Source organism: Podarcis tiliguerta (assembly GCF_965153285.1).
Source record: "Podarcis tiliguerta genome assembly, chromosome: 4".
NCBI classification, from domain to species: Eukaryota; Metazoa; Chordata; class Lepidosauria; order Squamata; family Lacertidae; genus Podarcis; species Podarcis tiliguerta.
The window spans coordinates 82,352,498-82,364,991 of record NC_139537.1 but is presented as its reverse complement, the minus strand read 5'-3'; the positions used below and the strand labels follow the sequence as shown (position 1 = coordinate 82,364,991).

The window sequence follows — 12,494 nt, the reverse complement described above, 5'->3', positions numbered from 1 at the left end:
TCTGAGGAGAGTTCAGAGGGCAGATTGAGAGCCCTAGATGACTGTATTTGGCCCCTGAGACGCCCCACATGAATTGCAAGGCATTGTAGAGGACTTAGGTTTGTTTGCCTAGGACAGAGCAGTAGACCACAATGCTTGAGAAATCAGGCTTTTTTTTTATTTTATCCTGTGTCTCATATCTCTGGAAGTAGAGCAGAGTTTAGAAGCACAAATATATCAAAGGCTTTTGGGAGCAAAAGTAACATTTGTTTTGGTCTCTAAAGAAGTTTTCGCAGTGGGCGAAGTAGCATTATGAAATGCAGAATTTCTCTGTTTATAGTTGATTATTGAATCCCAGGGTTGGACTCCAAGCAGAATTTTAAATTAAAGGGAGATCTTATTAGTAATGCCTTTCAGAAACTTATTTTTCTAAAACCGTTTGTGCTCCTTTAGGAAAATATATAAGCATCTTGTTAAGATACAAATGCTTAAAGCCCCAATTCTCTGTGGCATAGCAGCTCTTTACTTCTGCCTTCTGTACAATAGAACATATTATATTGGATGGTTATCAGTGCTTAGAACATCTCAGCAGGGTGGAGAAAACCTCTTGCCCTTCCCTGGTAGCTTCACTAATTTTTGTCTGCAGGGAAATGGCAAACTGGCGGAGTTTTTTGTGCTGCAGATTCTTCAGCAAGTCTAAACTCCGTTTCCAGTTCACTTATTATTGCGTCCCTTGGGTCTTTTGTCCTGGGGTTCTGTGCAAAAGAAACACAGTGCATAACTTGGGCTTTGGACAGTCTGGACTTCCTATTTGTTTTCTAAAGTTTCTAGTTCTCAGTGTGGTGTAAAACCGGGAAGGCGGAAATCCTGGAAACGGGTTACGTTGGGCCGCTGTGCCAGAAGCAGTCAGGGGCAATCTTCTAAAAGTCTAGCAAGCAATATCTGTACTTTTTTGTTACTTTTTTCAAACATTTTCACAAAATCAAATAATTACATTGCTTCATAAATTGACTTCCTACCCTCACCTCCCACAGTGTTTTTACTCAAACCCTTTCTACTGCATTATACAGTGGTGCCTCGCAAGACGAAAAGAATCCGTTCCGCGAGTCTCTTCGTCTTGCGGTTTTTTCCTCCTGCGAAGCAAGCCCATTAGCAGCTTAGCGGATTAGCGCTATTAGCGGTTTAGCGGCTATTAGCGGGTAAAAGGTTTAAGGGATTAGCGGATTAGCTGCTAAAAGGCTATTAGTGGCTTAGCGGGCTTAGTGGATCAGCTGATAAGCGGCTTAGCGATCAGCTGTTAAGCGGCTAAGCGATCAGCTGTTAAGCGGCTTAGCGATCAGCTGTTAAGCGGCTTAGCGGCTTGGGAAAAAGGGGGGGGAGGGGAAAAAACCCCGCAGGAACTTGCAAGACATTTTCGTCTTGCGAAGCAAGCCCATAGCAAATTCGTTTTGCGAAGCACCTCCAAAACGGAAAACCCTTTCGTCTAGCGGGTTTTCCGTCTTGCGAGGCATTCGTCTTGCGGGGCACCACTGTATGTATTTATCTGTTACAGAAAGCTTCTCTATTACAGTTAATTTTTCCTTTTTCTTCTGCTGCTTTTATCTCATGATTTCATTTGATGTGTGTGTGTAAATAGTCCGCAAAGAGCCTCCATTCTTCTCCATTCACCATTTTGATCTCTTAATTTCCCTGTCAGCTTTGCCATTTCTGCATAGTCCATTACTTTCAAAAACTGCCACTCCTCCTCTTTCCATTTCTGTGCATATAATATTCTAGCTGTTTGGACCTGATATAACTTTCACTTTTCATCACTTTTCAAATTTGCAATACCGTCTTTCTATCTTACAATACCCAAGGCGGTTTACAAGCAGAAGAAACAAAGAATGTACACCTTATAACCATCTAATGCAATACAAAAAAAAATGTGATAATAAAACATAACCTTAAAATAAGCAACCTACTTCAAATAAAGTAACATTCAACAATCCATTAGAATAATATAGAATAATATAAATATCAGCGTATAAAAATTAAACAGAAATCCACTCTTAACAATTATAATAAATAATTTCTAAACTACAATCAAGAAAACAACGGCAAGCCACAGTGCATAAAATAATACAATACAAATTGAGAAGCAGAGACTGGAGGGTGGGACCAAGGCAGGTGGAAGAAGCCTTGCCTGATGAAGTCTCTCCCCTCACTTTTTACATTCTGCTCTCTGTACCCCTTCCTTACCCATGTATTTTCTTTCTTTCTCTCTCCCTCTCTGCCTTGGTGGCACTGCTGTTTGCTGGCTTACTAGTAGTACATGTGAGAAGGATCTAGGGGTCTTGGTGGACCACAAGCTTAACATGAGTCAACAGTGTGATGCAGCAGCAAAAAAAAGCTACCGCTATCCTAGGCTCCCTCAACAAAAGTATAGCGTCTAGATCAAGTATTAGTACCACTCTATTCTATTCTGTTCTGTTCATTCTAATCTATTCTATTTGTGGGTGGCGCTGGGGTCTAAACCACTGAGCCTAGGGCTTGCTGATCAGAAGGTCGGCGGTTCAAATCCCCGCAACGGGGTGAGCTCCCATTGCTCGGTCCCTGCTCCTGCCCACCTAGCAGTTCGAAAGCATGTCAAGTGCAAGTAGATAAATAGGTATCACTCTGGTGGGAAGGTAAACGGCATTTCCGTGCGCTGCTCTAGTTTGCCAGAAGTGGCTTAGTCATGCTGGCCACATGACCCAGAAGCTGTACCAATAAAGCAAGATGAGCGCCGCAACCCCAGAGTCGTCCGCAACTGGACCTAATGGTCAGGGGTCCCTTTACCTTTACCTTTTATTCTGCCTTAGTCAGACCACACCTGGAATACTGTGTCCATTTCTGGGCATCACAATTTAAGAAGGACGTTGACAAGCTGGAACAGGCTTCCTCAACCTCGGCCCTCCAGATGTTTTTGAGACTTCAGTTCCCATCCTCCCTGACCACTGGTCCTGCTATCTAGGGATCATGGGAGTTGTAGGCCAAAAACATCTGGAGGGCTGAGGTTGAGGAAGCCTGAGCTGGAACGTGTGCAGAGGAGGGCAACCAAGATGATCAAGGGTCTGGAAACTGAGCTCTGTGAGGAACAGTTGAAGGAGCTTGATATGTTTAGCCTGGGAAAGAGGAGACTGAGAGGAGACAGGATAGCCATCTTCAAATATCTCAAGGGCTGTCACATGGAAGAGGGAGCATGCTTGTTTTCCCCTGCTCTGGAGCGCAGGACTCGAACCAACGACTTCCAGTTGCAAGAAAGGAGGTTCTGACTAAACAGACAGAAAAAGCTTTCTGACAGAGCTGTTTGACGGTGGAACGGTCTCCCTTGGGAGGTTGTGGACTCTCCTTCCTTGGAGGTTTTTAAGCAGAGTTTGGATGGCCATCTGTCAGGGATGCTTTATCTGAGATTCCAGCATTGCATGTGAGTGTCTGGAGGCGGTTGGAGGATGGATGGCGGCTAACAGATTGAGGTTGAATCCTGACAAGACGGAAGTACTGTTTTGGGGGGACAGGAGGCGGGCAGGTCAGATCTGTGTCCAGGGCAGCTGTTTACCAGCTCCATCTGGTACGCAGGCTGAGACCCTATCTGCCCGCGGACTGCCTCACCAGCGTGGTGCATGCTCTGGTTATAAATTATTATTATTATTATTATTATTATTATTATTATTATTACCCTTGGGTTCCTTCTAACTCAAAGATTCTATGTTCCTTGCATGATTTTTATGTGTGTTCCAAGCCAAAAAGGGAAAAGAGCAATTGCTGCTAGAATACCTTTTTAATTGTTATACCCCCTCCGTTGCAAGGTCCGTCATCCGGTCATCTGTGCCAACAACCATGTCTTCTGCTCCATTTGTATCGAAGTGTGGCTGAAGAACAACAGTCAGTGTCCTGCTTGTAGGATTCCCATCACCACTGACAATCCTTGCAAGGAGGTCTTAGGTAAGGCAGCCTTTCCCCCTCCCATCAAATGCATGCATAATCTTTTTATCCTCTGAATGGCATGGAGCCTGTGCAGCATCCAGCTGCACTCTTTCTGCTGAGGCTCGCAACCAGCTTTTGTATTTTTATTCTGCCCTTTTTGCAACGGTGGCGTCCGTTTCACTATATCCCATTTTGTTTTTGCAACATTCCCGAGAAACAGATTTGACTGTGATCGTGTGAATGGGACATGTTATCCAGCAAACCCAGGTGTTCCCAGCCATAGCCTTGATTCTCGAGCCAGTGCGCTGCAGTGGGGTGTAGTGGTTACAGCAGGTGTCACCAACGCAGCACCCACAGGGGCACGTGCCAAGACCATATTCCTGGCACCCACAGGGTCCCTGCCCCTGCTGAAATGAGGCTTGAAAGAAGCATTCTGTTGTAGCCAATAGAATAGATTCAACATGTGCTGAGTTTGTTGTTTGTGCCAGGCAAAGTTTCCACAGTTTGCAAATAATATGCCCCCAGAGTCGGCAACCCTGAAGCGAAATGTTGGCCTGGGAAACTTGAATTCAAATCTCCGCTCAAGTCGTGAAGTTTACTGCTTGAGCTTGGGCCAGTTACTTTTTTTTTCTACTTAGCTTACGTCACAGGGTTGTTGTCAGGTATATGGGTGGCACTGTGGGTTAAACCACAGAGCCTAGGACTTGCTGATCAGAAGGTTGGTGGTTTGAATCCCCACGACGGGGTGAGCTCCCATTGCTCGGTCCCTGCTCCTGCCAACCTAGCAGTTCGAAAGCACATCAAAGTGCAAGTAGATAAATAGGTACCACTCTGGCGGGAAGGTAAACGGCGTTTCCGTGCGCTGCTCTGGTTCGCCAGAAGCGGCTTAGTCATGCTGGCCACATGACCTGGAAGCTGTACGCCGGCTTCCTCGGCCAGTAAAGCAAGATGAGCGCCACAACCCCAGAGTCGGCCACAACTGGACCTAATGGTCAGGGGTCCCTTTACCTATATGTGTAACACATTCCAGGAAACTACATGGGAGCGATCGCAGAGGTGGTAGCAACCCCAGATTATAAGTAAAGAAGACTTTAGGCTGGAATCCTCTACCTGGCAGCAAGGCCTATGGAAATCAGCATTCTGATTTCTGAGTAGACATGCAGAAGATGCAATGAATTTTATAAATATAAATAAGATTTCATTGCATGTCTCTCAGGGTGCTTGTCAGGAGGAGAGTGACTTTAGGATTTGACAGCCTTTGTGAATCGTAATCTTAAAATAAATTACATTTAAACTTCAAAACGAAGTTTGCCAACTTGCTGCCCCTCCAGATGTTGAAGCAGAGATGTTGTAGTCTGGAGACATCTGGAGGGGCTGCACATGTTTAGAAAAAAGCTGAGCACTGAACGGAGCCTTGCTTGTTGTGTTGCTGCAGGAGGGACGAGTGAAAGCAACCCTGTGTTCAGCCCGACGGTCAGGAAACAGCTCCGCAAAACGAGGCTGGAGCTAATGCACAAAGAATATGAGGTAAGACGGTGTCAGGAGGGGTGGTTTGTGAGGTTCTGGTTTGTATGGAGCCAACTCCCTTGGGACACATTAACAATGGGGAACCAACAACCTATGGACCTTATTAGGTCCGCAAGGCCATTTTGGCCAAGCCACACCCACCTGCCCTACACCTGTGAAGTGTGAGGCAGGTAATGACCTGGCTCAGCTAAAAACAAAGTGCTCCGCAAGACTCAGCTATCATGCCCAGCCTTTTGCAGAACACTCCCCAAGACAAGGCTTCGCAAGAGGGTCTTTGTGGATGTTCTGGGGGCTTTACAAGCCCTGGTGAATCAGTGGGTTCTCTGGTCCGGTGTCAGAAACCCAGCCTGTACGCTATCTGTATATTGAGGAGCTTAAGGTGTACACTGGATGGAAGCCCATATTTTGAAACTGCTTTGTGTTCCAAGGTGCTGTTCCGTACAGATCTGGGTAAAATAATAATTATAAGAATAATAATTTATTATTTGTACCCCACCCATCTGGCTGGGTTTCCCCAGCCACTCTGGGCGGCTCCTAACAGAATATTAGAAACACAATAAAACATCAAACATCAAAAACTTCCCTAAACAGGGCTGCCTTCAGATGTCTTTTAAAAGTCGGTTATTGATTTCCTTGACATCTGATGGGGGGCGTTCCACAGGGTGGGTGCCACTATCGAGAAAGCCCTCTTCCTGGTTCCCTGTAACCTTACTTCTCACAATGAGGGAACCGCCAGAAGGCCCTCGGCACTGGATCTCAGTGTCCAGTCTGAACGATTGGGGTGGAGATGCTCCAGGTATACTGGGATAAGGCCATTTAGGGCTTTAAAGGTCTGCACCAACAATTTGAATTGTGCATCTGCCTAGGCTCCGCTGAGAAAAAGATGCTGTTTGAGATCAGCCTTTGGTCTGATCCAGTACTATAAGATCTCTCTCTCATTCACACACATACAGGGTGAGTCGTTTAAAAGAGGCCCCATGGATACAAGAGTACACATGTTCCACAGGGCCTGTTTTAAAAGACTTACCCTATATATACATGTACAGTGGTACCTCAGGTTAAGAACTTTACCTCAGTGGTACCTTCAGGTTACAGACTCCGCTAACCCGGAAGCAGTACCTCGGGTTAAGAACTTTACCTCAGGATGAGAACAGAAATCGCGCACCGGTGGCAGTGGGAGGCCCCATTAGCTAAAGTGGTACCTCAGGTTAAGAACGGTTTCAGGTTAAGAACAGACCTCCGGAACGAATTAAGTACTTAACCAGAGGTTCCACTGTTCTCTTTGATGACAGATTCAAAGCCAGCTCATTTTCTGTACCGGGATCAGCCTACAAAAACCTGAAGAATTGAGCAGTATAACAAAGAAACTTAGCCGATATTGTTGTTGTTTTTCCCTCTTCTTTTCCTGCCTCCTGCAAAAACGTGTTTCTTCTGCTCCCTAATCGGCCATGGGTTTGCCTCACTCGGAAGGATGAAATAGAATCTCTGCAGAAGGAAGTGGAGGAGCTAAAAGGGAGCAAGCTCAGCCTGGAGGCGCAGCTCAAATCTGTCCTGCGCCCGGAGACTCTTGACGTGTCTGACAAAACCCGGGCGAGTCCAGGACTCTCGGAGGACAAGCACAAGGTGGATCCAGAGACTTTGGCGGTATGGACACAGAAGCTTCAGGCGGCTAATGATATGTATGAAAAAGTGAAGGAGGACATGGGAGCGCTAACGGAGGTAATGAATGCGAAATCTGACAATATTGAATGGGCAGGGATAACTGGCGGTGTGACCTCTTGTGTAATTTCCTAGGTGGGTTGAGAAGCGAAATAGGGTTGAGGCACTGGGTCAGTGGACTTCCTGTTAATTGGCCATTGTCCAATATTCCATGAAACCAAGAATGTGGTTGTATGAGGTCCATGTTCTGTCTTCTTTTTCGACACAGCTAAGGGAGCTGGGCATGTTTAGCCTGGAGAAGAGGAGGTTAAGGGGTGTTATGATAGCCATGCTCAAATATATAAAAGGATGTCACATAGAGGAGGGAGAAAGGTTGTTTTCTGCTGCTCCAGAGAAGCGGACACGGAGCAATGGATCCAAACTACAAGAAAGAAGATTCCACCTAAACATTAGGAAGAACTTCCTGGCAGTAAGAGCTGTTCGACAGTGGAATTTGCTGCCAAGGAGTGTGGTGGAGTCTCCTTCTTTGGAGGTCTTTAAGCAGAGGCTTGACAACCATATGTCAGGAGTGCTCTGATGGTGTATCCTGCTTGGCAGGGGGTTGGACTCGATGGCCCTTGTGGTCTCTTCCAACTCTATGATTCTATTCTATGATTCTACACCATCATTGGACGGCATGGGCAAGCCCTGATCCATGCAGGGACTGAGTTCTGGGTCATTGCGCACTTGAGTGAAATCGTGTGCGATTGAAACACCCCGTGCCCCATTCCGCCCTTTTCGTGATATCTTTTATGACGTTTCCGGGTCACTTTGGGGCTCGGCACTGTGTGCAATTGCGCACGTATCGGCCATGACTGTAATTAACTTAATGGCGCCTGAATGTTCCCTTCATGGCCGTCGAGATTATATAACACCGGTCCTGAAAGACTTACATTGGCTCCCAGTATGTTTCCGAGCACAATTCAAAGTGTTGGTGTTGACCTTTAAAGCCCTAAAAGGCCTCGGCCCAGTATACCTGAAGGAGCGTCTCCACCTCCACCATCCAGCCCCGGACACTGAGGTCCAGCGCCAAGGGCCTTCTGGCGGTTCCCTCACTGCGAGAAATGAGGTTACAGGGAACCAGGCAGAGGGCCTTCTCGGTAGTGGTGCACTCTCTGTGGAATGCCCTCCCATCAGATGTCAAGGAAATAAACAACTATCTGACTTTTAGAAGACATCTAAAGGCAGCCCTATTTAGGGAAGTTTTTAATGTTTGATGTTTTATCGTGCTTTTAATATTCTGTTAGGAGCCGCCCAGAGTGGCTGGGGAAACCCAGCCATATGGGCAGGGTATAAATAATAAATTATTGTTATTATTATTATTATGGTGCATGCATGTTCCCTTCATTGAGGGCCCACAATCTTGTAACTGTCACTCCTGAAAGCTTAGACCTCTTTGCCTTCGCTCCACCTGTTTTGGCTCCCCCACTCCACTTTTTCTTTCTCCAGATTCTCCGCACCCCCATGACATTTGCTCAGTGCCAAAGAGCCACCGCATCCCTATCCTGGTTTAGCATAATGTAAACAAGCTGTAAGGACCCTCTGTCTCATGCTGTGCTCACACACCTTTCCTCTTGCATGGTCAGAAGGAAGCGTTAAGACACTTCCAGTTTTGCTTTAGTGCAATTTGTCCGACCTGGCAGGTCCAATCTGTGCCCACCCCAATAGGCTGACTCTGACAGGCAGGGCAACCTGTTTGCACATCACCTGGATGCCAGATGATGGGCAGGGGGGTTTCTCCGCCTGCCCATGAAAGACCCATGTGCAGCTGCTGACAGTCAATTGGTCTGTCGGAAACGCAGCACAAAGACGCTTTGCAAGCCCCATGTCTGCCTTTCTCAAGCGCCAGGTCTTGGGTTGGTGGAGCTGCTTTGTGTTGTTTGTCAGCTGCAGGGTCCTGCAGGCTTGAACCAACAGCCCATCAGCTGGTAGAGCCATGACTTCAGCCCCTGTTTTTTGCAGGTATCGGCTGTGCTTCACGGGGCAAGTAGGTGTGGTTTGGACGAAACAGGGATATGGGTCAAAATTCGGCCTGTGGGCCGCAGCCCTGGTGCGCAACTGAATTTCTGACCTTTTCTTTGTTGGGAGTGTGCGAACGTGTGTGCCTGTGGCTTCCTTGCCCTTAACGGAAAACGAGACACTTGATTCCGTTTGAGGAGACAAGAGGGGCTTTAAATCCTGAGGCTTATTAATAGCTGCATTCTGCAAGCGACACCAATGGGGCCTGGCAAATAAGTTGTCATTGCGGATTTTGTTCTCTAGAGTGTGTGTGTCTGTGCCTCTCTTTTTATTTTATTTTTTCTATAAGGGGAAAAAGCCGCTTGACAATCTTAACTCGGTTTGGGAGATTCAGGAAGCTGTTCGACACTCATTTTGCTGATACCTGCACATTGTAATGTTAATGCATTTAAAGTATTTAGTCATGTGGAGGAGAAGGAGGGGGGGAACATGGAATTGCCATTAGTACTACCCCCACCACCACCCCTTAATGACTGTCAGGCTGAACTAACATGGCTCTGTTTATTTCCCTGGGTAGAAGCCTTGCGGTGTATTTTGGGAATATAAATTAAAAATGCCTGTTCTTTCTCCAGTTTTTGCAAGCCATTTCCCAGGGTAATTTTTAAGTGGTGTCTCTGTCGAGGGTCTCGGAGAAGAGGGAGCGGAGTTAACTGTTGCGCCTGTCTAAATATGCTTCCCCTCCTTTAAAGTCTTATAAACATTACGAGTGAGTTTGTTTGGGGGTTTTTTCCCTGCGCACTTATAATCCTATTTATTTCCATATAGGTAAATAAGAAGCTGAGGCTCGAAAACAGTGGCCTTGTGAGGGAGAACTTGCGGCTAAAGGCTGAGGTTGGAAGCCGATCGCCCCAGAAGTATGTAAATATTTTAAAACCTGTCGTGCATTATTCATTTGATCATACGCAGCTACTGGAGGACCATAACCGCCGTTGCAGGAATGCAGACTGGGCTGGTGGAGAGCTTTGTCTTTGTGTTGTGTGTGTATGTGTGTGTGGAGATTAAATAGGAATTCTGAACGGCTTGTCTTCCTTCAGACTTAGATGCTACATGCCGTCTCTGTCTGAATGCATGGTGATTTATATTAGATTTGTTTCAAAACCACCTACAACGATATTACAAAAACTGCTTGATATTTGCCTGTTTCCTACTTCCCCTCCCCCGCCCAACCACCACCACAACCTCCTGCTTTTCTATAGAATAATAATAATAATAATAAAGATTTATTCCTGAGTCCTCAAAACAACTTGCGCCACAGGTATTCAGGTAGAAATTTATTGGTTTTGTTAAAAGTGTTTGTAGCCCGAAGGTCCAAGGGTGGAGATGCAAAAACAGGACAATCAAATCAACAGCAGGTAAAAAGGATTCCCCATTCCTTCACAACAACGGTACTGCTAACTACAGCCTTGTATTCAGATGCTTAGATGCCATGGGTGGCAAGGGAAGTAAGTTAACGGACAGGCAAAGAAAGGGTAGAGCAGGGATAGCCAACATGGTACCCTCAAGATGTTGAGGGACTTCAACTCCCATCAGCCCCAGCAATGGATCAGAGATGATGAGAGCTATAGTCCATCTGAAGGGTACCATCCATTCTTCCTCCACCAACCCGTAGTGTTTCCAGGCTGGTCTCTGAGGTGGGAAAGTCTAGCCTATTCCTGGTTGCTCTCAAGGTTACTTAGAGAGCTTGGTGGAAAGCCATATTGTTCCCTCTTCTCAAAACATTGGTTGAAACAGATCATAGCATTGTCCACCTTTTCCACAATGACTCCTCCAGTAGCGTTGTGTCCATCGTCCATTTCTCCCAGCTCTCATACAACAAGTTTTGGAACCCAGGGTCCCCAACATGGCACCTGTGGGCACAGGTGGCACCCTTGGAAATTCCCATCGGGACCCACCAAGGCCCGCCAGCCTCTTCCAATGTTTAGTTGTTCTTCTTCCTTTGTTGAATTTCAAGAGTGTGATGAACAGCTCCTATCACTGACCATTGGCCATGTTGGTTGGAGGTGATGACAATTGGAGTCCCAACATCTGGAGAACTTCATGTTCCCCACTCTGCTATGTTAAAAGAACCATTGCTTCAAAGAATGTGATGAGACTGGGAGAGCTCAGTTGGTAGAGTAGGAGACTCTCAACCTCGGGGTTGTGGGTTTGAGCCCCGCATTGGACAAGAGAGTCGTGCCTTGTAGAGTCCTTTCTGACTCTACAATTCTGTGATCCTATGAAAGAGAGGGCGGTCATCTCATCTTGGCTGTCTGATGTGTGCAAACCACAATGTTGGGTCGGACATGAGATACATTCCTACCTAACTTCCTTCCTGTGTTAAATGCACTGGAACTAGACTGGTGGGTTAGTTAATGTGCTGATGTAGCCCTGCTCAGTCTGTACTTCTCCATGTGTCCCTTATGGCTGCTAGAATGGTGGTCTTTCTGAGGTCCAGAGACACTTCTTAAGAGAACCTGCGCTTGAGAGTACAATGCTTTCTCTTGGTAAGCAAATTAGAGGTTGCCTCTAATGCAGGTTGCATTAAATAAACATCTTACACATTTCTTCCATTGGACTTTTCTGCTAGATCTGCATATAAGTGAACTGTGCATATTTTGCACAGACAAGTCTCTCTCTTCCACGGCAACTACGGCTGGATCTCAAAGTAAATGGCAGCTTGCTAACAGGCCCCCGCGTCTTCTCACCATGAATCCTGTCTTGCAGCCCCTTCCGAGGGGGCTGCAACTGAAGATAGATGGTGACCAGCCTGAAGGGAAAGCGACATGCTCCCTGGCTTCCAGTGGGAGACAAGTATTGCTGGAATTTGAACAGCGGAGGCAGGGTTCTGTGGAGGCTGCCTCCGCCTCTGTTGGCAGCATCCAACAGTACTTTTTGAGCATTGGAAAGCAGGGAGAGGGTGCCCCGCGCCGAAACTTGCATTTCGTTGTGTGCCCTTCCCCACTCCACTCCGCTTAGGAGGACGGCAAGAAGGCCCCGAGAGAATTTCCAACTTCCCCCAAATGCTTCTGCTTGAAACAGAGTTAGCTCGGCAGCCATTTTGAACATGCAACTGGTTTGCATGATACAGTGGTACCTCGGGTTACATACACTTCAGGTTACATGCGCTTCAGGTTACAGACTCCGCTAACCCAGAAATAGTACCTCGGGTGAAGAACTTTGCTTCAGGATGAGAAAAGAAATTGTGCTCCGGCAGTGCGGCTGCAACGGGAGGCCCCATTAGCTAAAGTGGTGCTTCAGGTTAAGAACAGTTTCAGGTTAAGAACAGACCTCTGGAACGAATTAAGTACTTAACCTGAGGTACCACTGTACCAAGATTTTCAACCTTT

General features: G+C 46.6%; 1 protein-coding gene across 2 annotated transcripts in view; it reads left to right on the top strand.

The window, feature by feature from the left end:
• Positions 1-12,494, top strand: part of OBI1 (ORC ubiquitin ligase 1) — a 29,153-nt gene that overhangs the window by 8,382 nt on the left and 8,277 nt on the right. For both annotated transcript variants that reach the window (XM_083437790.1, XM_083437791.1), the window contains exons 2-5: positions 3,807-3,942; positions 5,360-5,451; positions 6,922-7,170; positions 9,934-10,022. In XM_083437790.1, the coding sequence (XP_083293916.1) occupies positions 3,807-3,942; positions 5,360-5,451; positions 6,922-7,170; positions 9,934-10,022 (566 nt within the window). The remainder of the gene's footprint in view (positions 1-3,806; positions 3,943-5,359; positions 5,452-6,921; positions 7,171-9,933; positions 10,023-12,494) is intronic.